The sequence below is a fragment of the Galleria mellonella genome, unplaced genomic scaffold, assembly GCF_026898425.1.
Source record: "Galleria mellonella isolate WM207_F2 unplaced genomic scaffold, CSIRO_AGI_GalMel_v1 utg116, whole genome shotgun sequence".
Lineage (NCBI taxonomy): Eukaryota > Metazoa > Arthropoda > Insecta > Lepidoptera > Pyralidae > Galleria > Galleria mellonella.
This window is the reverse complement of record NW_026441978.1, coordinates 1269546-1294415: the sequence shown is the minus strand read 5'-3', so window position 1 is coordinate 1294415 and position 24870 is coordinate 1269546. Positions and strand designations below refer to the sequence as shown.

At 33.1% G+C, this 24870-nt stretch overlaps 2 protein-coding genes across 5 annotated transcripts in view; both read right to left on the bottom strand.

Moving 5' to 3' along the window:
• Window positions 1-1294: 1294 nt before the first annotated feature.
• LOC113511336 (uncharacterized) lies at window positions 1295-4393 on the bottom strand. The gene is made up of 2 exons (XM_026894960.3): window positions 4026-4393; window positions 1295-2414 (listed from the first exon to the last, which is right to left on the bottom strand). The coding sequence occupies exons 1-2, from the start codon at window positions 4186-4188 to the stop codon at window positions 1960-1962; spliced, it is 618 nt and encodes a 205-aa protein (XP_026750761.1). The 5' UTR covers window positions 4189-4393; the 3' UTR covers window positions 1295-1959.
• Window positions 4394-10862: 6469 nt separating this feature from the next.
• The window catches only part of LOC113514192 (uncharacterized), a 106943-nt gene continuing 92935 nt past the window's right edge, over window positions 10863-24870 (bottom strand). For 2 of the 4 annotated variants that reach the window (XM_031909502.2, XM_031909503.2), the window contains exons 3-5: window positions 22850-23031; window positions 18642-18808; window positions 10863-15401 (exon numbers count right to left, since the gene is read on the bottom strand). In XM_031909502.2, coding sequence (XP_031765362.2) covers window positions 15131-15401; window positions 18642-18808; window positions 22850-23031 — 620 coding nt within the window. In that variant the 3' untranslated portion in view covers window positions 10863-15130. The remainder of the gene's footprint in view (window positions 15402-18641; window positions 18809-22849; window positions 23032-24870) is intronic. The other 2 variants (XM_052893718.1, XM_052893725.1) reach the window with 1 other exon arrangement.

The following is a 24870-nucleotide window of genomic DNA, read 5'->3' as shown; positions in this document are numbered from 1 at the left end:
ATGAAGACTAAATAAATATTTTTCAGTTTTATCGTTGTAAACACAATTTCCGACTATACCTACCTGTAAAAGCATCATAAAACATGTAAAACATCTTAGAGACTGGATTAAAACTGGATGTGCGATTGATTCACTGAGGTAGCTATTGAGGAAGTATTTGTATGGAGACATTCTATCTATATATTCTAAGCATTACACATATTCGTAATTTGTCTCTTTCTTTCTTTTCTCAATGTCCTCTATCCAAAGGTTGTCTGGAAGAAATTACTTAGCGATAAGGCCGCCTTTTGTATCATTTCTCATTACAGTTAAATGTATTTACTATTCTATAAGTGGCGCAATAAAATGTAAAATAAATAAAAAGTGTAATTGTTTTTGGTCTCACCTTTGTAATTGCATTTCCAATGGATAAATTATTTAGTAACTCTAGTTATTTATATTTTATTATATATTTTTTTTACTATTAAGAGGGTCTTGCTATTACACGACCACAAACTCACCTGATGGAAAGCGATGATGTGGTCTAGGATGGGTCTCGCAGACCCACCAATAGCTTATTCACATTTGCATAAAATTGGTGAAGATTATATTTAGATGGAAAAACAGAAGCAGGGAGAGCGTTCCACTCCTTGGCGGTACGCATGATGAAGGAAGACGCAAAGCGCTTTGTTCTTATAATGGTATGTCTGCGACGTAGAGGTGGAGGTTCTTATCCTGTCTGGTCGTCCGATGTGGAAAGGGTGAAGGTCATGCGGTTTTTGAGAACATTCTCCGAAATGTATCCTGTAGGAAACAGCGAGTCGCGCAATCTTGCAACAACAGTACTTCTTATATAATGATATAATATTATATATATATATATATATATATATATATATATATATATATATATATATATATATATATATATGTATATACACAAAAATGTATCAATACGCAGTTTGCCAACCTTACATTGTAAATATCATTTAACACTAAGTTATAAGTAAACGTGATAACATTTTTATAGATGTATATTACATTACAATTATGTAATAAAATAGTTTAATAATATTAATAAAATAATATTAATAATGTAGTGTATATATAGTTGAAAATATGTTGCGAATTCGTTACTGGGGCAATAATAACAAAAGAAAAAATATAAACAATTTACTTGCTTCTATTTTTGCTTATATACAATAAATTGACATAGAAAATTTTCATCTTAATCTTCCAATCCAAAGACTAATCTCAAAAAGTTAAAAATTTTCAAATTAATTTTAATTTATAATAAAATAAAAAAAAATGGGTGTTCTTTTATTTTTTTTTTATTACTTATTACTAAGTACAGTTTTAAATAAGTTACATGAACAGATCAAGTATAAAAGTCTTAATTAAAATGCATCACATCGAGCTTGTTTATTCTAACTAGCAAATTACATTTATTAGCATTTTGAAGTACAATGGGTAGTGTAGCTACCAGTTCTCGGGTCACCAGTAACCTTGATTATGCGCACTGTAATCTTATTAACAATTAACAAAATATCTTAGTATTATTGATGTTTAAACAAAAAAGGAAAAGTGGTTGGTTACTGACTGATAGTATCTATCCATGGAATCCCACTCAGGGATCTATATGTAAGTATAACCTATCTGTAAGTATAACCTTTCAGATAAATGAGATTTTTTCAAATCAACAAATGACAGTGAATTTACTGGGTACAGGAATAACACCTGAGTCCTCAGGAATGGCAACGCATGGGGGGTATCATGGGCGAAACAGTATACTCTGTTATGTCCATGGTACTGCTCATGTCTATAGGCGACGGTTACCACTTTCCATCAGGTAAGCCATCAGCTTGTTTGCCATTCTAAGTTGTATAAAAAAAAACATAACTGAATAATCATAAAAAAAGATTTAGGTTCTCCACCTTTTATAAGTTGCTTAAAAAAAAAAGCAAATCTCTAATCTACGCACTAACTGGTCTTGAACGAGTTATTTTGAGACGCCTGCGCAGCCAGTTCGTTCAGTATCATATCTTGCATTTTACTTCTCAACACTAACTTTCTCATTAGATCTAATTCTTTAAAATAAGGCGCCAAGGATTTCAGGAACATCAGATCATATTCGTTCTCCTCACTCAATCTCCTCTTTTTCACTGGCATGGGATCTTGTTCTTCGTGTGCAGTTTCGTCTACGTATTCTGATTCCATAGGTTCAGATTTGACACCTTCATTTTGTTCAGAGTCATCGCTGTCCAGTGATCCGTCGCTTACCGGGACCACTGGATAATCGGGCTCGTGTACGAACCACATATATTTGAAGAAAGTCCACTTGCCCGGATAGTCTTCGAGGGACTCCGTATTGTATTTCCTAAATTCCCTTTTAAATGTGTCACGGAGATTTTTCCATTTTATTCGTAGGACGTCGTCTGTGAAAAATTAATATTCATTTGTACTTCGTGAACAAACTAGCAAATTTTGTTTTTATTAAACTACTAGCTCATGACCGCGACTTTGTCCGCGTGGTATTTGTTATTACTGTTTTTTTAAATGGGTGAAAATAGAATAGTAACCCCGCCCGCGCTAACGGTATACACCGACGAGGCACCAGTAGAAGATGATAGGTGAGAATGAATGCAGGTTAGTTGGCCCACCATGATGAATTCGACAAGAATTAAACATGATGGTTTCCAGGGAAATTCGCGTGGAGGTCGCCCTGAGAGGGTATATTACTGGCAATGGGGCTATTAGACCTCATTACTAACAATCCCTTTCCCCCTGTTATTACTGTTTAGTATGTATCGACGTATGTATCCACCTATTTATTATATCTGGGAATACAAGACCAAAATGAACAAATGACGTGTCGTTCTCACGCTTTGCCTTAGGTCAAAATGACTTTACTTCAGTAGGTTGTGTACTAAGCTGTATAAGTTACTATAGTTTTTTGACTATCCCACGGGAAATCTTTAATTTTCAGTAATTGAAAGTATCTAAAATATTGATCAAGGATGTAAGGTACTACCATGCAAAATTTCATTTAAATCGGTCCAACAGTTTCGGAGATTAGCCCTTACATACAGAGACACAAACAATTTGAAAAAATCTGGACCTGTTCTATTTCACTTCTAACATCCACCTGAGTCGGTTTTTAGCGTTTTTTTTTTCTATGTACAGACATTCGACCTCTACAGTTTTATCATATGTATAGATTGGAGATCCTTATTGCGATAGTATTAATAAATAGTTAATTATATATACGCAAGCATTTTTGTATTTGATCTAAAATTATTGATAAATTGTTTTTTTTTTCTTATTTAAATGAGTATATTACTCATCCATACCATCATTGTGTAGTCAAAAGAAAGAATTTTCAAATTATATATATATATATTGTGATCTTTTGGTGGGAAACAATAGTCTATCTATTTATACTGTAATAGCATTTTTGATTAATCTTAAACACTACAACAAACAATCTTGAGTCCTACTAATTAACATATGAATAGAGTTACAGAGCTAAAATAGAAACTCTTAATTAACGAATGTAAGTAGGTAGGTACATCGTGTAATATACACACAAAATACCTAATTAGCCTAATTTAATTCAAATTGTTTTTTTTTCGAGTCAATTAAAAATCTTTTTAGCGCCATCTATGTTTCTTGCAAGTCATGACTTCGTCTAACACGAGTATGTTATAGTCAGACAATGTTTTTATTTATTAAATAAAATAGAAATTAAGGAACCACAAGACGATCAATTGAAATTTATTGAAGATTTCAAATTAATTCGATACATTATTGGAGGAAGATCAATATCATGATGCGATTGTCAATGATGCAACGGAGTGATCAAGTGGTACGTTCAATGGCCCTGTTTTTTTATCAATTGTTTTATCCCCTTATAAAAGTAGTACCTAGCAAGTGATTTTTGGTTGAATTTGTAAATAATCAATAAAAATCTTTCCTTTTTGGCAATCACGTAAAATAAAATTAACAGTAGACAGTCTAAGATTACTTATATAAATAAATACACAAACCCGGTATCTTCAATATCGCCTTGATCTGTTTCCATGCGGTGATAGTTTGCAATCTATCATTGTAATCCTCATGATTAGAGTTCCACAGACACGGTCGTTCCCTGATTTCTTTAATAAGTTTCAATATAACTTTCTCTTTAAGTTTTATCGTTTTGGGAGCCATGTTTGCGCGGGAAACACGTTACACGCGAGGGTGTACGCGACAGCAACGCGATCGGGCGACTGGCTGGCGCGGTCCCGCGGCGAGTCGCTCGCTCGCCGCTCCCGTTCCGAGCGATCGACCTAGCGTTTGCGACGTTGCCGCTTCGTGCGAGCAAGCCGTGTCGCCACGATATCGCGTGATGGCGGTCACTGGCAATATGCAATGTGTGCATTCTTTGCATAATTATGTCGATTGTGCCCCCAAATTATTATCGTCATATCATTTAATTCCTTGCCGTGTGGTTCCGGCATAGAATGAACCACCCTTTCTTTTTCGGTGGGTGTCATAAGGGCCAACTAAGGGAGTTTTATGTAGTATGGGATGGACAGTAGTGCCCCTTCTATAACATTACCAAAGCCTAAATGAAGTTGTCAACCCAAAAATTATAATCGTTTGAATAGTTTTTGAGTTTATCGATTATAAATAAACAAACATACCAAAAATTAAGTCTTTCATTTTTATGTTATTAGTAAAGAACAAATAAATTATTGTGTGCCGTGAAATCTGCAATCAATATATTTTTTTACAATTTGATAGGTATATAAGTAATTTAGGTTTTGGATTTGATATGAATGACGAACGATGAACTTTGTTGTTTGTTACTAAATATGTCTCTCTTTCCTATCCCGTGGGCGTCGTAAGAGACGACTAAGGGAGGGCGAGGGGTGGGCAGCAGTGTTTTTTTTCATACAACTTAGAATGGCAAACAAGCTGACGGTCCACCTGACGGAAAGTAATAGCCGTCGCCTATAGACATGTGCAGTACCATGGACATAACAAAGTATACTGTTTCGCCCATGATACCCCTCATGCGTAGCCATTCCTGAGGACGTTGTTAGTACGTCAGGTGTTATTCCTCTGTACCCAGTAAATTCACGCCATATCCCACCCTTCAAACCGAAACACAGCCATACAAACACAACTGCTTCACGGTTGAAACACAAATGGGACAGAGGTACCCAAGCAATCGACTTTTGTACAAAGTCTCCCTCTGGTAAAATACTTATATAATACACTTATATAATAAATTATATAAATCTTTTTATAATATGGATAAAACCATATTACACCGAGCCCAAGTAATAATTGAAATAAGAGTAGGAAGAGACGATGGTTGATAACTTTTAACGAATTTCACTGTTTGAATAAATAATTTTCTTAAATTTTTTTTATAAACAAATAAATAGAGAAATGAAACGCTCAATTTCCGTCCACATTTTATTTAGAGACATCGGTATAAAATATATGAGATATAAAACAGCATAGTCGTAATTAAATTAAAATATATCAATATAAAACACGACCAATGTTGCCAATCTGAACGCATACAACTACATACACCGAACGTAATTAATTTGACAACATTTGTAATTATACTGGTGACGAAAGGTGCCGTCATCAGTACTCGTAACCAGATATGTTTATAGCTGACTACGTTGTATGTGAAATGGTCCTTAGGAAATTAACACGATTAATTCCTAGTGATTTTGTGGGTATGAGCAAACTGACTTGGCTTTATCCTCCCATATTTTTTTTTATACAACCTAGAATGGCAAACAAGCTGACGGCCCACCTGATGGAAAGTGGTAACCGTCGCCTATAGACATGAGCAGTACCATGGACATAACAGAGTATACTATTTCGCCTATGATACCCCCCATGCATTGCCATTCCTGAGGATTCAGGATGATCATCCCTCATTGGTGCTCTTGCCGTGAAAAACAATAGCCCAGGCGGAGGGACAAATCCATTATTGTTAATAAAAAAAAATCTTAAAACTGCCTTAAAAGGCAAACTATTTATGATTGATTTAGAATAATAATTAATGGAACAATGTTTCTACAAGTGTATGAATTTACGATTCGAGTGTTTTAATAAAGTTGTCATAACTTACGGGAGTGTGTAGGTTACACTTGTCAGACTAACTGCATCCAGTGTAGTATTGCATCAGATACAGCAATAATTTAATTAGGTTTATAAATAAATTCTAGATATATGAGTCTCACATCGTTCGAGGCCAGACTCCTTATAGAATGAGTAACACTTAAATTAATCTTTAATTAGATACTGGCCTTAAACGAACCATTAGGTAATTACAAATGTAACTGATTTATTATGTACTGATTGTTTTGAATAGTGCTCTATTCACTGTGATATTCAATTGAATGTTAATAAACTTAATGTACAATGTATGATTTTGGCTATTGTTAGATTTTGGGTTACGGTACAGTCACATGTAATAATATATTACCGCTTAGTACAATGAGTTGGAATTCTAAACGTCATTTCTCTTAAACTACGACTTTAATTTAAATTTGATAGTTTCACAAAATTGTTTATTTTATGGTCGCCTAGAATGGGCCTCTTCCTTTGCCGTGGTCGTAAGAGGGGACTAAAGTAACTTAATGATTGAGGGATGAACAACAGCGTCCCTCTTAAAACATGACCAAGGTCTAATTGCGGTTGCCAACCCGCTTAAGAATCGTGACAAAATCTCCTAATAGCAAGAGACCTATGTTTAGTAATGGGCAGTTAACGGCTAGTTAAATTTTATGGACCACCATAAATAAAATTTATAATAATTTTGACTAAAATCTATTTACCAATTTTATTTATATTAAGTCCTTAAAATAAAGATTTTCTTGTGATATTCTTATCGGATATTAATTTTAAAGATAGATTTATAGAAATACCCCCTCAAAACCCATCGCCATTATCATTATAACAACAATGCTGAATGTTGTTATTGTAATAAATTTTTCATTCCAAGTAATTTTCAAATAATTTTTAATGTCCAAACTGTAATTAAGGTCATTAGCATTATATTAATAGAATATTCTACCAGTGAATGTAAATATTTTTTCCTAAAATGTATGTTTATGAAAATTATGATTCATGATTGTTCAAGGGATTGAGAAAAATTACAGTGTCGTTGATAGAACACTAAAAAGGTTCCTGTTATTTAGTGTTCAGTGGCGTAACTATACCATTTGCGGCCTGTGGCAAATTCTTTTGATGGGGCCCTATCAGTAACAAAAAATACTATTCAAGTAAAATAAAATACTCAGGTACAATGTTAAAAAAACATTATATATATATATATATATATATATATATATATATATATATATATATATATATATATATATATATATATATATATATATATATATATATATATATATATATATATATATATAGAGCTCGCGGCCTTTTGAGCTGGGGCCCCGTTTGGGTCGGGGGCCCGTGACATTTTGCCAGCCCTGCCACCCTATTGTTACGCAGTTATTAATAATTTAATATCGTGTTTCATAAAAAAGACTAACTTCAATTATGCCAAAATAAGTTAAAAACTAAACTACTGAGCCGATTTTGATAAAATTTCTATAAAACTTATCTGGTAAGTATATCCTTTTAGATGTAGAAAGAGTTTTTTAATTCGATTTTCTACTGACGTAGTTATGAGGTAACACATATAAAAAAAAAATTACAACCAATTTAAAAACCTTGTTTTTGAAGTCGTTTGTAGAAATGATTAATTTGAGAAAATTATAACATATCTTCTTTATTGCTCTAAAGAAAAGATATACATTAGAATGTTTGTTGACATTGTAACAAAGGAGTCTTTGTAAGGGGTTTCTTATAGCCAACTTAACGCTTCATTTATGTCATTATAATTAAACGTTAATTGTCCACTTTTTTTACAACACAGGGTAAGTGACTACCGCCGCCCATGATCACCCACAACACCAGCGGCATTGCAGGTGTGCTGCCGGCCTTTTAAAAAGGAATATGCTCTTTTTGAAGGTTACAATGTCATATCGGTTCGGAAATATTGAACATAGGTCGCCAACTGGCAACTACGGGAGAAAAGGAATTGTTACCCTATTACTAGCAATATCAGGTGGACCTCCTCGTGGTTCCGCCTGGAAACCATTGTGATTAATTCATTAGTTAATTTGTCATGATGGGCTAACTGACCTGCGTCATTTTCACCTATCATCCTTTACTGTCGCCCCGCCAGCGTATACCGATAGCGTGGGTGGGGTTACCATTCCATTATCATTCCGTAAAAGAAAGTGGCAACTACTGGCACAACCTCTTTTACGGGGAAGCTTATGTTCAGTGGTGAACAATTAATAGCTGTAATGATGATGATGATGATGATTTTAACCCATGTTTTTTTTAAATATTTAGTTTTACTGATAGAATATTCGTTTAACAGTATGCTAACGATTACACCCAATAGATTACAAGGAAATATTTCACAATTATAAAGATAAATCATCTAAGTAAGTCCGCCATTTGCATCATATATTTGTCATAAAATATAATCAATAAATAACGGAAGCATTATAATGGAAGCATTATAAATATTTGGGAGTACATTAATTTTTTTATACAACTTAGAATGCCAAACAAGCTGACGGTCCACCTGATGGAAAGTGGTAACCATAGACATGAGCAGTACCATGGACATAACATAGTGTACTGTTTCGCACATGATACCCCCCATGCATTGCCATTCCTGAGGACTCAGGTGTTATTTCTCTGTATCCTGTAAAGCCACTGCCATATCCCACCCTTCAAAACGAAACACAGCCATGCAAACACAACTGCTTCACGGTTGATACACGAATGGGACAGAGGTGCCCATGCAAACGACTTTTGTACAAAGTCTCCCTCTGGTAAATATAAATGACAGTAAATTAAAGTTACAACTCAAAATTATTACATTAAATTCATTACAAATCGAAATTATCTTTTACAATATTATGAATACGTTCCATTTTTCCTTGACATAAATATGAACATTTCTAAAGTTTTATCACAGTGAATATACTATATGGGTTACATGAATGCAGTAGGTAAAGAACGTCACTCGTTACGAAGACACAATAAGAAATTGCCATTTGAATTTTGTCTTTAATGCGTTGTAAATAAATACATATTGCAATAACAAAATGAGTTAGAAGTCGTTGACTAATGCAGCAAGTTATTGTAAAATGTATCACATTGTATCATAAAGTCCAAATTCAAATAGCAAGTTACTCTCCGCATCCTAATGCCGCAGTTACATTGAGTGATGTCTGAAACATACCTTTCTGTCAAATTATCTGTTTTTTATTATTATAATTTTACTTAGGTTATAGTTATTTTCAAATCTATGTTACAGTTATGCTATGAACCTAAAGTGACTATCACAAGACTATAGTAGTAAATACAATGCTATGTACACTAGCAGGAGTATGCGGGGGGGGGGGGGGGCAATTGTCTGATTGTCTTTTTTTGTGTGATTGTAATTGTCTGAGAGTACATAATTGTATTTTTAAAGGGTCAGGGCCCTTCTGGAAAATAATTTTTATTATGTCAATAAATATTATGGTTTTGTTTGTAGGTATATAATTGTACCATAACTATTACATAGGAATAACCTAAGTAAAATGATAATACAAACAACGAAATTTTTACAATTTCATAGTGCATAATGCTCCGTTTTCTGGGGCACTCTTAAGGCTGTTGACACACTGACGAAACTGCACAATCACAATATATTTCAAGTAATAATGCCTTGTGACGTCACTGTGCAAAAGTACTACCAGAGATCCATAGAATTACTGATAGAACGTCTGTTACATAAAATTTTATGTTAGTGATACATCGCTTATTTATTACACCATATAATTTATAATGTAGTCGACGTAATTCGTTTGGCGTTTAGACACATACAAAGCTTTGCGGAATGTTTGTTATACAATTTTTATATTAAATGAAATATAACTAAGGTTTACGCTATTTTATTAAATAATGACTGGAAGAGACTAGAGCAAATTCGTAATGGACTGTAGACTTTAATTCCTCGTTACGTAAGTTCTCAATTCCTTTAAATTCTAAGTGTTGATATAGAACGCTGTGTTAGTTTTCATTTGTATAAAGTTTTATTCTTAATTTTGCTAATAGCCAGTGCCAATTATATTTAAAATATTTTTTTTTTAAAACAAAAAACGCGAAAGGAAATTAAACTGTCAACAGTATCAGATTATTTTTACAAAAATTATTACAATTTACAAATGGCGTCAGTTTTTAAGAAATTCAATATGATGTAAGGAGAATTTACATAAAATTTGATACAGTGAATAAAATTTGATATAATTTAATTCCTTTTTATATACTTTACCAAATGAAAAATAAACAACGCCTGTATCAATCCATATACTTTGGTAAACTCCAATAACACCACTCAAGTGGTCCGACCACTTTAGCTTTGGCACGGCAATTTATTATATGAAAAAGCGAATTTATAACAGAATGTATAAAATTTAAATATTACAACAATATAAATTCGGCTATGATTGATTATAATGCTTCGCCAAGCATCGTTTTCAGTCATCATTTAAAGCGAATAAAGTTCAAATTCGTATGACGTAATTTTACTGACTCACATAATATTGACATTGAGATAATGTGAAATGTAAAATACAATGTCAAATGACAAACAAAAAATGTATTGAATTTTTATTTTGTCAATGTTAAATTATTTGTTTAATTTGATCGTGTCGTTTCTTTACCGTTTGCTTTTAAAAAGGAATACCTAAATAAAGGAAACCTTTAATACCGTAACCGTGTTATTTGCAGCGGAAAGGTATATTTTCAATGTTTTCCATTAGTATCTATTTCATTTAAATGTCATTAAATGCAATTCTACAATATTGTCATCAATCAATTTACGCCGTACAAAAATTGAACTAAAAGTAATTTAACTACAACTTTGGCAACATTATAAGCGGAAAATCTACTAATTAATATGCAAGGGTTATCGAAATAATGTATACCGACAATTTTAATATCCTTATACATTTAACACTAAATATGTACTTATTCTATCACATCAACGAACGTAATCATTACAATGTAATACTAAATTAAACATTGATTAACACTGATACCAGCACAACACGTAATGTCTTGATTGATACTACTAGTAGATAAAATTAATCGTTCAATCATCACAAATAATTGGTACAATCGCGAGAGCTAGCACGCATAAGTGAGATTTGTCACTATGACAATTATTTCACACTTGACAAATTCGTGAATACATCTCGATTATTGACAGTTTGTGTACGTAATGCGCACGAACACCGCAATGCCGCGCATATAGCATCTATCTTAATACACTTGATAAGAGTAATGGAGTTGTCATAGTGACAAATTTCACTCGTTTGTGCTAATTTTCATGTCATAGTTAATTATTATTTAATATTTTCATTAATATCAGAACAATACAATTCATTGGTAATACATAGGAATAAGAAAATGTAATTCTACGCTGTTTAGCAAAATTATAATACAATGTAAACTTATTATTGACAGATTTTGTTAAAAAAATTTAAAAATATAATATTACAAAAAATAGTATACTATTTATACATAATATAGTATAGTCATGTCGAAATTTTCTATACTTTTAAGTTATATTTGAGAGTTCAATATTTATAAATAACCCAGTAATCTGAACTTGAAACTTTGAATCCATTTTCTATTCGTGAGTGAATTAACACTTATACAGCACTATAATACTCGGACAGTACTATATACTCTAATTTCAGTAATACTATTTTAATTAACTACAATACGAGTATATTTTTAGAGAAATAGCGTCTTCAATTGTGAGAAAATAGAAAAAGCACTCAAAATCTCAAGATTTAAATGGACCAATTCATTGGACCCGAGACAATAAATAAAAATATACATCAATTTATCTATTTAAAATTTCCAAACAATTTACATAGGTAAATGAAATATCAAACTGATAATAATTCTTGAAATTTACTTTAGAACACTCTTTCTCAGTCTCTTAGGATTAAATTCCAATATATTTCCAAATTTCAAATGTAGCTATCGGAAACTATGAAGTGAATACCATGATGTGATGCAGAAATACGACGTGACGTTGGATTTGTGAATAAATATGAAAAAAAGCGTGAAATGTCTAGGCATTAAAAAAAAATTATGGAAGTAATTGGTGAAAATAGGTTTCATGGAATTGCCTACATAGAAAATTTTATGAAATAATGGAACAAAATATTTTTTTGAAGTATAAAATTAGATTTCATGAAAGAGAAAATCATGATACAATTAAAAAGAGTGATAAGAAGTATATATGTAGGTACTTATTATTACATGGTGTATGCAATTTTGTTATAATATAACACATCGATAACAACATCCATTACTTATATAATTACTATTGTAATTTATCGTGCTAATGTTACAAATATAGTAAACGGAGAACTATCAAGTTTATATTCCAAAATACGACAATTTTTAACAAGATTTTCGTCTATATTTTTGCTTAGAGATCTAATGTATTTTTTAAATCAAATATTGTGCAGTGTACCTATATTTTAGAAACAGTTATTGTTGGACAACGGAGTCAGAAGATTATGGTATCTAATGGTTTATTAAAAGGCGGGATGTTTTCATTTATATTGGGTCCAAGCTACTTATATTATTTTATCGGACATTAGAAATCTTATATAAACCTTTATGAATAAGCTCGTGGGGAAACGAACAAGGAAGTGACACGACAACACTGGTATTAACATAAAACAATTGTTAACAATAGTGTTACCATGTCATACTGTAATATTACAATATTTTTTTTTATTTTATTTTTTATTTTTGAGAAACATTTCGTTCGATGTAGTTAAAATTCTATACAGTACAATGGTTTTAATAAATGAAAATATGCAAATGGAATATATTAAGTCTAATACGTTTACACAGATATATTAAACTCGAATTATTTACGATTCACAGCATTTATTCTCAATGCTGTAGGCTTCATTTGTCGGTTATCTATCGGTTAACTATTGTCAGATAAGTAATGATTTTAAAATTGAATAGGGATTGTATACATCGCATCAACTCTTATTGCTGTGAAATGTTTAAATTTGTTACAATGAATTTTACTACTGTTGCAACTTGATGTTAAATATGTTTTGTTAAAGATTTATATGATAGTTGATTTATATAATACAGTGTATATATTTCTGTCATTGGATAAAGCGATGGTCGTAGAGAAAAAATATTGAATTAAGTAAGTAGTCGTATCATTCCTGGGCAGGTCTTGCAAAAACCATGTAATTCATGATTGTTACTTCCGATTGATGATAAATGAGTGATTAATTGTAGTTTCATTATTATCATTATTATCTTTGTGATAGTTTTTTATCAATTCAATTTTTTTTTAAATTAATTCTTGTTCGAAAAATCAACAGCTGAGTTTCTCGCCTGTTCTTCTCAGCTGAGATTGCATTTCTATTTGCGGTAGGATCATAAAAATGACCAATCAAAAATGCATATAATTATAAAATGCTTATAAATATATATTTTTTTTCTTTTGATGTAATAAAGTATAATGTCATAGTAATCATAGAATGTGCTATGAATGCATATTACATAACGTGATTACTATGGCATTATTCATAATTATTGCAGCAAGTATTATTTTCCATCTAGAGGTCTGTCTGCTTGTTTGTTAATTTAGGCATTATTTTTGACAGGAATGAGAGTATAACATCTAGGAAATATGAAATGTGACAGAATACCGACAAATATTTGATAGCAAGTATAAAACACTAGAGGTATAGAGATTTTAATAAATACTTCTTTTGCTGAGACGGACGGTAAGGTTTTAGAATGATTTAAAATATTGTTTTAAACGTTTCGTTTAGTTTATCTGTGTTAATGTTTATTGGTGGTATTTTTATTGAGTAATTTTTAAAGTGGTCCGTAGATTACTTTCGTTCGATATAAATTTCCAATATGTAATCCGATATTTAAAAAATAAATTATAAATTGGGATTTATTTGTTGTAAAAATCTCAAAAATATATTAAAATAATGTCGTAAAAAGTTTAAATCTTATACATGATGATTACTTATTTTGAGATAGAAAATTGTTTTTGAAAATATATAATGAAGTGTTCACTACTGAATGGTTTAAGGGTAGGTCCTAATCAAAATGATATGTAACAAACTCTGTACCATACCTATATACGTACAATAAACCACATAATATGTACAACGACTTTATGCTAAGTAAGCTGTTTCCAAATGATTCAACTATAAGAAGTGTCGTAAATAGGTTACTTAGGACGTAATTCTCTTGTTTTTAATATTAATTGTTAAATAATATATTTAATAGAGTACCAGTTTCTTATATTATTCTTGCGTACCATAAAACCGTTGTATAAAACGAAGTTATTGTATTACGTAATGAGAAAATTACATACAAGGAAATACGCGAGAACAAATTGAAAGGGAATCTACTAAAATAAGTACGAGAAATACAAATATACCTAATCATCGTAATATCATCAGTCACGCATATTTCAAAAAACTCATGACTCCATTATAAATCGTACAAACATTCATCTGAAATTGCGGTGGCCTTTGCAATATATTTAATAATCATAATATATATTTATATTCGTAATATATAATAATTTCTATTTCATAACATTAGGTAATAAGGAAATCAAACAGAAAAAAAGGTGTCGCAAAAAAATATCACTTTTAACAGCTTTTTCCCGGATAAATAAATAATGTCAAATGAATGTAACATTTGACATTTACGATTGCGCAACGAAATGTCATTTTTTGAACATCGATCTATCTATTTGCTATATTCGTATTCACATAAATAACACCGACAAATGTTACATCAAACGATACATATTTGAAGCTTAGAATAAGTACTACTTATAACTTGGTTACCTAACCCTGGTTGTAAATTAGAAGCGAAACTACAAAGACCAACCGCACACCCATTTCTTAATAAAACAGCGACACAACACGAACCTTATGTTAATTCGCACTACTGGTCAATTCTTAGTTTAAGTGTCGCTAGCTGCCGACGGCTGCTTGATCAAGTCGAAGTCCTTGCCAACGCTGGCTTGCGTTTTCAACTTTGGCTTGTCTTTCTCGTGTCCAACCTTGTCTTGGGCGGTCTTATCGTGGGATTTGTGGTCATTTCTATGGTCGGACTTATGGTGGTGGCCGTGGCCACTCTCGACGACGCTGACGCCGTTCTTGTGGGTGGTCGGCTCGGGGTCGTCGTCGTACTCCTCATTGAACTTGCGGTTGTACCAGTGGAGACACAGGCACCTGGAATAGAAGAATTACAAACATTTTATAACAGTAAGTTTTTTTTTTATTGTTAGGGAGGCAAACACCTCTCTGGTAAATCTCTGCTTAATCACAGAGAGACTTTGTACCATTTTTTTATGCAATTGAACAATGGCAAACAAGCTATTAGTCTTGATGGAAAGTGGTAACCGTCGCCTATAGATGGACATAACAGAGTATACTGAGTCGCTTGTGTGTAACTTGTAAATTTCATTGGCATATTCCACCTCTCAAACCAAAATATAGCCATGCAAACAACTGCTTCACAGCAGAAACACGAGTGGGACAGAGGTACCCAAGCAGACGACTTTTGTACAAAGTCTCCCTCTAGTAAATCTTACATTTTCGATTTATAAATTTCTTAGCTAAACGCATCGCAAACTTTTTCAATTTCGCTCTGTTTTTATGAAATACAAGAAGGAAATAGGCAATTAGATAAAATAAAACGAATCAATCAAAAATCTTCAACTGCGACCAAGAGGCGTTGATTGAAAAGTGTCAATCAACATATCTTGACCTCTTAGTTACAGTTAATTAAGTTTCTTCGATTCTTACCACAACGTACTAGGAAATCAGGAAGGCTGTGTAGTATAAAATTTTCCTTGGACGCCGCGAGAACAAAGCGTGGATGTAGCGTGAGTGAGACTTGAAAGTCGATAGCGGCGATGTCATATAAGAAGCCTCTATATGAAAACAGACAATAGTCTTTCAATTTTAACTTAATTTTTTTTATAATACTAACTTTTATACGCGACTTCGTCCACGTGACCGGGATATGTCACTAACAGAGATAAAAAGTAGACTATGATCTCCATTCCATATAGTTATATAAATACCAAATTTTATAGTGATTGGTTAAGTCACTGAGACGCTAAGATAAATAAACAAACTCACTTTCACATTTATAATATGAGTAAGGATTTGTTTACAAAAAATAAGACACTATCGGATTGTAAAAAAGACCGAAATCTTTTAAGGTCCATCAGTTGAATATGGGATTCGTGCTGTTACGAGTACAGTTTTTTTTGCAATCTAAATTTTAATTATTCAAAGTAGTTTAAAACCTTATCATCTGCTGAGTAGATATGAAGATCAGATGAGATGAAGATGAGAGTCTTCAGATGAAATGCATCCTACTCAAAAGCTTAATTTTGTAGTCGAGTCGTAAATAATTAAAATTTAAAAAATAATCAGTACCTAAGTTTGTTTGAATTTAGAATTGTATCGCCAAAAATACATCGTTCGAAATTTAAATAGTGAACATATCGAATTTTACAAAAGATGTTTCAAAGGCAATGTCGTGGATAACTCTTTCCCTTTATAAGTGCCTGGTACCTGGTATGATTTTCTGAAGTTTATTAATTAAAAACGATAACTACTTTGTTTGTTAGGTCACTTAGTAATAAATTAAACATTTAATTGGTGTGAGTATTGTATTTCATTGTTAACTTTTAATAGCATTAAATGGTCAGATAGCTACCAATATATTTATACTTTAGATAGATTATATAGATAAAACCTCAAGCTTAAAAAGTGGGTCAACTTTTTGACTGCTAATTGTCAACTTAGCTGATTCTTTTTTTTATTAATGTTCTATATACTTACGCATATAATATATCTCGCCGTATCTATATTTAATTATTTATAAAATATAAAACGAATTATAAAATGAGTTTTTACACATTAAAAATATGCAAAAATTATAAAACAAAATGAATATAGAAGTTATAAAGGAACCAATCATTACTATTTATTACGCAAAATCGTATAAAAAAGATGGTTCACTTTTCTGGAAGCATTTGTATGGAGACACTCTATCTATACCTAATCTAAGATTTATACATAGTAGCTAGTTGAATGGTTGTTCCACCATAAGACAGACAGGACTTTGGATTGTCTTTAAATCAACTTATGGACCCACATTCAGAAATGCTAGCATTACTATATTTTTGTATCTAGGTGTCCCTCAATTTTAGTATATTAATTTATTATTATCAGACTGTGATAGGGCTAATATTCATACATTTTTATTTATTTTTTTGTCATATTTTTTTACATTGACAGTTTCAGAAAAAAATTTGTATGTAGTCTTCAAACTTTATCGCTGATGGAAGCCAAAGAATCACGGTTATAGGGAAAAGTCTTCTGGGAGCCTACATTTTGTACGCAATGCATGAATATTTTATGTATTACGCGGGTACTCCGAATGCATAATTTAAAAATTTTGGGTACAAATACGACTGAGCAGTGTGTCTCTCTTGATTCGTATAAATAATGAAATTGACGTAAAAAAGGCTGGAAACACAGATAAATAATATGTGGTCTAATATTTGGTCAAGCCTACTGAAAATGGGCCAAGTTAAGGCAGATTCACAAGCACCAGAAGGAGATATTGTATAAAAGTCGTCTGCTTGAGTACCTCTGTCCCATTCGGGTTTCTGTTGTGATGCAGTTGTGTTTGCATGGCTGTGTTTCGGTTTGAAGGGTGGGATATGGAGTGAATTTACAGGGTACAGAGGAATTACACCTGAGTCCTCAGGAATGGCAACGCATGGGGAGTATCATGGACGAAACAGTATACTCTGTTATGTCCATGGTACTGCTCATGTCTATGGGCGACGGTTACCACTTTCCATCAGGTGGGTCGTCAGCTTGTTTGCCATTCTAAGTTGTATAAAAAAAAAAAGATTTTTAATTAACAAATAAGTTTTCCCCTGTCTTTCGTTGATATGGGCAGAAATAATAGAACGCCAAATGCTTTTCACACGGTTGCCCGTATACAAAAGCAATCGACTTTTGTACAAAGTCTCCCTCGGGTATCTTCTTGTTTAATTCAATTTTAATAAATTAACAAATGACTTAAATTCAAATGGAAAATGTCTACGATGCAAAACGTGAAGTCCGTCCGTTCTGACTCTAGCTAATGAAACCTTTATGGTTTCATCCACTATACCTTAATTAACTAAAAGCTATACTGTGTTTATAGTTATATATAGCATTTCTCAGTAGTGATAGTGTAATGGGAGCTTTTAAGGTTTAATTACCTTTTTACTAAACTTTACGAGATTAAAATCTTGCCTGTCATTTTGAATATGCGACTTGGCATAACTAGGATCTACGTTTGGTCGAGACGGTTTGATCCGGTTCATTACATTAGCTTATTATTCTTTCAGATGCACAGAACTTTCTTACAAATTATGCGCTCCTAGTACTACTCACCTTAATACAGCCCCCAAAACCCCCGAACCAACGAGGGCGGCACCAGTCCCCATCAGATAGTACCGATGCTGTGCTGCTTCAGCACCAGGCGAGAGTTGCACCAACCCCACTACCAGCACCACGATGCCGAGCAGCAGGGATCCTACCACGGCATGTAATGCAGCCACCTGAGAACCACATTAAGAGTTATAAAAATATTGACATTTGAAAGAAATCTCTTCCAGCCAACCCAATGCAGTTAGAAAGAAAATAACTAGCGAGTAATCTAGTGCAGGAAAAGTACAGGTAAAAAGGTATATAAGGTTGTGTAAGTTTGTTTTATTTGTTTATTCTATTTACAAATAAAATAAACATACACAAATTGTAAATATATAATAATAAAACTTAATATAATATTTACACATGTAATATAATGAAATTGTAACTAGACTATGTCTGTACATTGGAGATAATTATATATATAAAAAAAAAGAATATTAAGGATCTATATGAGAACGATAGAAGCCAAAACAATAATATTTAGAAATTTTAAGAGTCCGTCTGTACGTTTGTTTTGGCATCACGCAAAAACTACTGTGTCCCTGAAGGTTTAACTTAAAATGTGGTGTATGTTTTAATTTGATACATCATTTATTCCATTCTATTCTATTTCAGGGATATTTCATTGGTTTACTTCCAAAATCCATGCGTATCTTATATACTTGCCAAAGTGATTGCTTTTATGCAGTAAAGATAGAAATCGGATGGGCTGCTCAAAGGTAATATACCATAGCAATAATAACGCAGAGGCATCATTAGCGTATTGCATTAGCGTCCATGTGACATGATGATGATTTTACTGCCATAGATTCATATAGAAAGCGGTCTGGTAGTAAAATAGTAATAAAATTACGTCATCGTCATCATCTCGGCCATTGTCCGTCCATAGATTTCCCCCATAGACTGCCATAAAGAACGATCCTGAGCTACCTGCATCCACTGACTCCCTACAGTGCATTTGAAGTCGTCACTTCATCTAGTCCTACACTACGTTTGCCTGCACGGGATCGCCACTCAAGAACTTAAAATAATGTAAATAATAAATATCTAAGAATAATCTGTAGTATTAATATTATATAATTTTTAAATATTTTATAATATTTAAAAATTTTACATATCATAAAAGTCCAAACATAATTGTTTTTAAAATATACAATTTACCTACCAATATTTTTGCAAAATAAATAATTTTATTTAATTTGAAAAGAAATAAACGTGATAAGACATACGTATTAATATATATTAAATATAGCTGGCTATAAACTTCCTGAAGTATCCAAATAACTAAGCATAAAATATAAGAATAAATAAATCGCATTTTTATAATACAAGCATAAAATTTGGGGTATTATTAAAATTCAATTATTTAACTTTGGACATTAAAAGTACCAACATTTTTTCTTTGAAATTATTCTGTATAATTTTTCATTACAAATTTCCGTAACAGGAAATAGCAAAGATTTTTAATTGTATTTAATTTCGATATTAAGCACAGTTACGTCTTACGTCTAAGCCAAAATCCAGCGTTACCAGATTGGGTATTTTATTTGCAATTTTAGTTTAAAATGTCTCTATTCGTAAAATTATGGAGAAATTTTTGGTCAAAAGTGGAATGGGCTGGGAGAAATTTGTGTATATTTTTTGAAAATTTTCTATAATAGTGTTAGTACTTGTAATCTCCGTACAAGTATTTAAGATATATAATTGCACTAAAATATGACTTTTTTTTTCATGCAACATAGAATGGCAAACAAGAAGACGGCTTATCTGATGGAAAGTGGTAACCGTCCCATGTGGTACCTATAGACATGAGCAGTACTATGGACATAACAGAGTATACAGTTTCGCCCGTAACATGCCCCTATATGCGTTGCCATTCCTGAGGACTCAGGTGTTATTCCTCTGTACCCTGTAAATTTACCCTTTAAACCAAAAGTGGTCATGCAAACACAACTGTTTCACGGTAGAAACAAGAATGGGATAGAGGTGCCCAAGCAAATAACTTTTATACGTAGTCGATCTCTAAAGGTGCGTAACGAAAAGAGTAAAAACAGAAGGAATGACCTTCTTTTTTCGTATTTCATGTGGTGACACATGGCAAAATGTAGTGAAAAAAGATACAACTTTGTGATATAGGCTTAAAATAAAAAAAAAGATCTAGACTATATTTCTATTTAACTTCAAAAGTCCAGCCTATCCTCAATTTTAGATTTAAAACTACACTTGATTATTCTTGAACAATAACATTATCAAAGCTTAAAAGCTTGATGCGACAGCAGGCAGACAAGGCACTATGTTCTAGTTTAGTGAGCAATTCCCCTGCGCACTCTCGCCCCATAGAGCACAGGCTACCCCTTGCCACTTCGCAGTTATTTATGACGCGCCAAACATAATTATAAGCCTTTTAGAAGTAAATTAATTATCTGGCAGCTCAGTGTGAGGTAAAGTATCTGGTTAAAGAACTTTCTATCAAGTATCAAGTTATATTATGGGAGATAAAACTTGATTTCAACCGACTTGGAAAAGATGGAGATTTTCAATTCGGTTATATTTTTACTTCACGTTTACGTTTGTTACCCGATAACTCCGTCAGTTGTAAACCGATTTGAAATTTTTTCCTTCTATCTGAAAGGATATATACTTACATATATATTGTTATATAGATTGGTCTCTTAGGAATTTTACCAGAATAAGTAGGCTTTTTTTATACAACTTAGAATGGCAAACAAGCTGACGGCCCACCTGATGGAAAGTGGTAACCGTCGCCTATAGACATGAGCAGAATCATGGACATAACAAAGTATATTGTTTCGCCCATGATACCCCCCATGCGTTGCCATTCCTGAGGACTCAGGAGTTATTCCTTTGTACCCTATAAATTCACGCCATATCCCATCCTTCAAACCGAACCATAGCCATGTAAACACAACTTCTTCACGGTAGAAACACGAATGGGACAAAGGTACCCAAGCAATCGAATATATGCTTAAAATAATAGATTTTTTTATACCACAAACGTGGCAAACAAGCATACAGCCCGTCTGATTGTAAACGGTCACTATAGCCTATGGATGCCTGGAACATTAGAGGTATGCTGACTCTGAAGAAACCTTAATATACCCTTATCGAAGAATCCCATACTGTAGTGTCTATAGAAAACTTCGACAGGGAGCTCATTCTACAGCCTTAGCATTCGTGGGGGAAAAAAACACTAATTTAATACCGCTAATTTTGAGATTAAAATATTCTTATAGTTGGCATTAATCCATTATAACTTCATAGGACCACTATTTGATGTTTTGGTTCGACTTGAACCACTATAGTGCGTTTATGAATAACACTTTTTACTATTACAGGGTTATGATAGGTTTATCTGAAGCGTTTATATCATAAATAACACGATGACGATGTAAGTGACGTCGCTACTGAATAGTTATTGCAGAGTTATAGTTATTTATCAATAAAGATTCACGTTTTTTCCTTATTATAGATGATTTATAAACGGTTGATATTTTTTATGAATAAGACAGTTTTATGTACCGTTAGCAATGTCGACATCACCTGTAACTTCTTATTTTATAACGATGGGATATGGCGTGAATTTACAGGGTACAGAGGAATACCATCTGAGTCCTCAGGAATAGCAACGCATGGAGGGTATCATTGGCGAAACAGTATACTCTGTTATGTCCATGGTACTGCTCATGTCTATAGGCGACGGTTACCACTTTCCATCAGGTGGGCCGTCAGCTTGTTTGCCATTGTAAGTTGTATAAAAAAAAAACTGTCCACTGCTAAACATAACTCTCCACTTAGGGGGATTTTGCCACGCTTGGCAGGTGGATTGGCAACTGTAGTTACACTTTGGAAATGTTTTAAGAGGGACGCTGCTGCCCATCCCTCGCCCTCCTTAGTCGCTTCTTACGATACCCACGGGAATGGATGGGGTGGCTTATTCTATGCCGGGTCCACACAGGAATGGCGTATATATACATAATAAACACTTAGTAATAGCATAAATATTTTTTTGTAATACGATAGATATATTCTAAGGAAAAAGTAATTTTTTTAATTAGATTCAGAAATGTGTTTTTTTTTTTAGGTCAGTGCAAGTATTTTTCTAAAATTTTTTGCTAATTTTGATATTTTAGAAAGTATAAAGCGTTTACCTTCCCGCAGACATAAAGCTCGTTCCTCAGCCGATGGTGGTCAGGCGAGGGGGTGGCTTCGGCGTCGGGCCCCCGGCCCAGCTGCAGCGGCAGCTGCGAGGGGCGCCGGCCGCCGCCGCGTTTCTCTGCCCGCCGCCTCTCATGCCTTACGGCCACTGCTGGCATCGCGCCGATCATCTTAGCTAAGAGTGGTACATAACATAAGCTGATGCATTGTGTTGACTTATAGACGGATTCAATAAAAATGGAGATTGTTTTTTTTATTATGTTTGTTACCTCATAACTCCGTCATTTATAAACCGATTTGGAAATTTCTTTTTTTTTTTTATTTGAAAGGATATTATACTTTTAGATTGTTCTAATAAAATAATATTTAATTGACAATTTTTTTTAATCAATGCACCGCCATTTTCTCTGTTTATCGTAACGGTTGACTGGTAGAGAATGCCATCAAGCGTTAAGTCCGCCCTGTAGACATGTTCTAATGTTTGCAAAAGTACAATACCTAATAATTTCATGATATATTTCAAATCAAAATATAGCCATGCAAGCAAAATTGGGCGGTAGACACATAAATTATGCAGAGCTATGAAGAATGTTACTAACGAATATTAAAATTAAGGTTAAGAAAATTGATTTTTTTTTTATAATGGATGGTAATGGAATGGTAACTCCGACTGCGCTATCAGTGTACGTAGATGGTTATATTATGTGATTACAAAAGTAGGTCAGCTGGCCCATCCTGAAGAATTCAACAAGAATTATCCACAGTGGTTTCTAAGGGGAAACGCGCGGAGGTGTGCGTGGACTTGATAGGGGTTTTCGCTGGCAATGGGGCATTTAGATCCCATTACTAACAATCCCTTTCTGCCTTGAGACAATGAAGGTTAATTCAATACGAATACTTTAAGAGAAGGAGGCGAGGATCATTTATTAAAAGAAATAGGAGTTTTTTATATGCAACAAAGAATGGCAAACAAGCTGACGGCCCACCTGATGAAAAATGGTAACCGTCGCTTATAGACATGAGCAGTACCATGAACATAACAGAGTATACTGTTTCATCTATGATACCCCCCATGCGTTGCCATTCCTGAGGACCTAGGTGTTATTCCTCTGTAACCTGTAAATTCCCTGTCATATCCCAGCCTTCAAACCGAAACACAGCCATGCAAATACATGCTACGTGTCGATTTTCCAAATTATTCCATAATTACTTTGAATTTCAGATCTCGCTAAATGCTAAAATAATTAGCATCAACGTACAAATTGAAATAAATTTAAAATACAACTATAGAGTCTCGAAAAGGAGGTGTCTAGTTTTGAAAATGAGTTTCTCGTCGTGGTAGAACGACGTGGTAATGGATCGATCCATTAGCGTGCAGTTCCCGACTTTAATGGTTAGATCTGTTATATCTACCTCTACCTTCTCTCCTACCTCTTACCTTAGCTACGTGAACAAATAAAAATGCTGTTGGTTTTTTGTATTAGGAAATGTCGTTGCTCTTGCTCGAAGCCAATTACACTTCGCTAACAGGATATGAAGCATCATAGTAACTTTGCGGATAATTTAATTAATTCCCTCTCTTCTACTTTTCAATCGACTTCAAAAAAGGGAGTTTCGTAATTTAGGTTGTATTTTTTTTATGTTTGTTACCACATAACTAGTTGTAAAATGAGTTAAAAAATTCTTACTCGTCTGAAAAAATATGCTTTCATATTGGTACCATAGAAATTTTATCAAAATCGATTTACTAGTTGAGTAATAGTTTTTAAACTGGTTTTGACACAATTGTAGTTCTTTTTTTGAAGCACAATTCAATTATCAGAGGGGAACTTCGTACAAAAGTCGTTTGCTCGGGTACCTCTGTTCCATTCGTGTTTCTAGCGTGAAGCAGTCGTGTTTGCATAGCTGTGTTTCGGTTTGAAAGGTGGGATATGGCAGTGAATTTACAGGGTACAGAGGAATAACACTTGAGTTCTCAGGAATGGCGACGAGAAGGGGGTATCACGGACGAAAT

Coding starts and splice junctions, on each gene's coding strand:
- LOC113511336 (XM_026894960.3), bottom strand. CDS start 4,188: ATGGCTCCCAAAACGATAAAACTTAAAGAGAAAGTTATATTGAAACTT. Junction 2,415..4,025: donor GGCGATATTGAAGATACCGG/GTTTGTGTATTT, acceptor AATTTTTCACAG/ACGACGTCCTACGAATAAAA.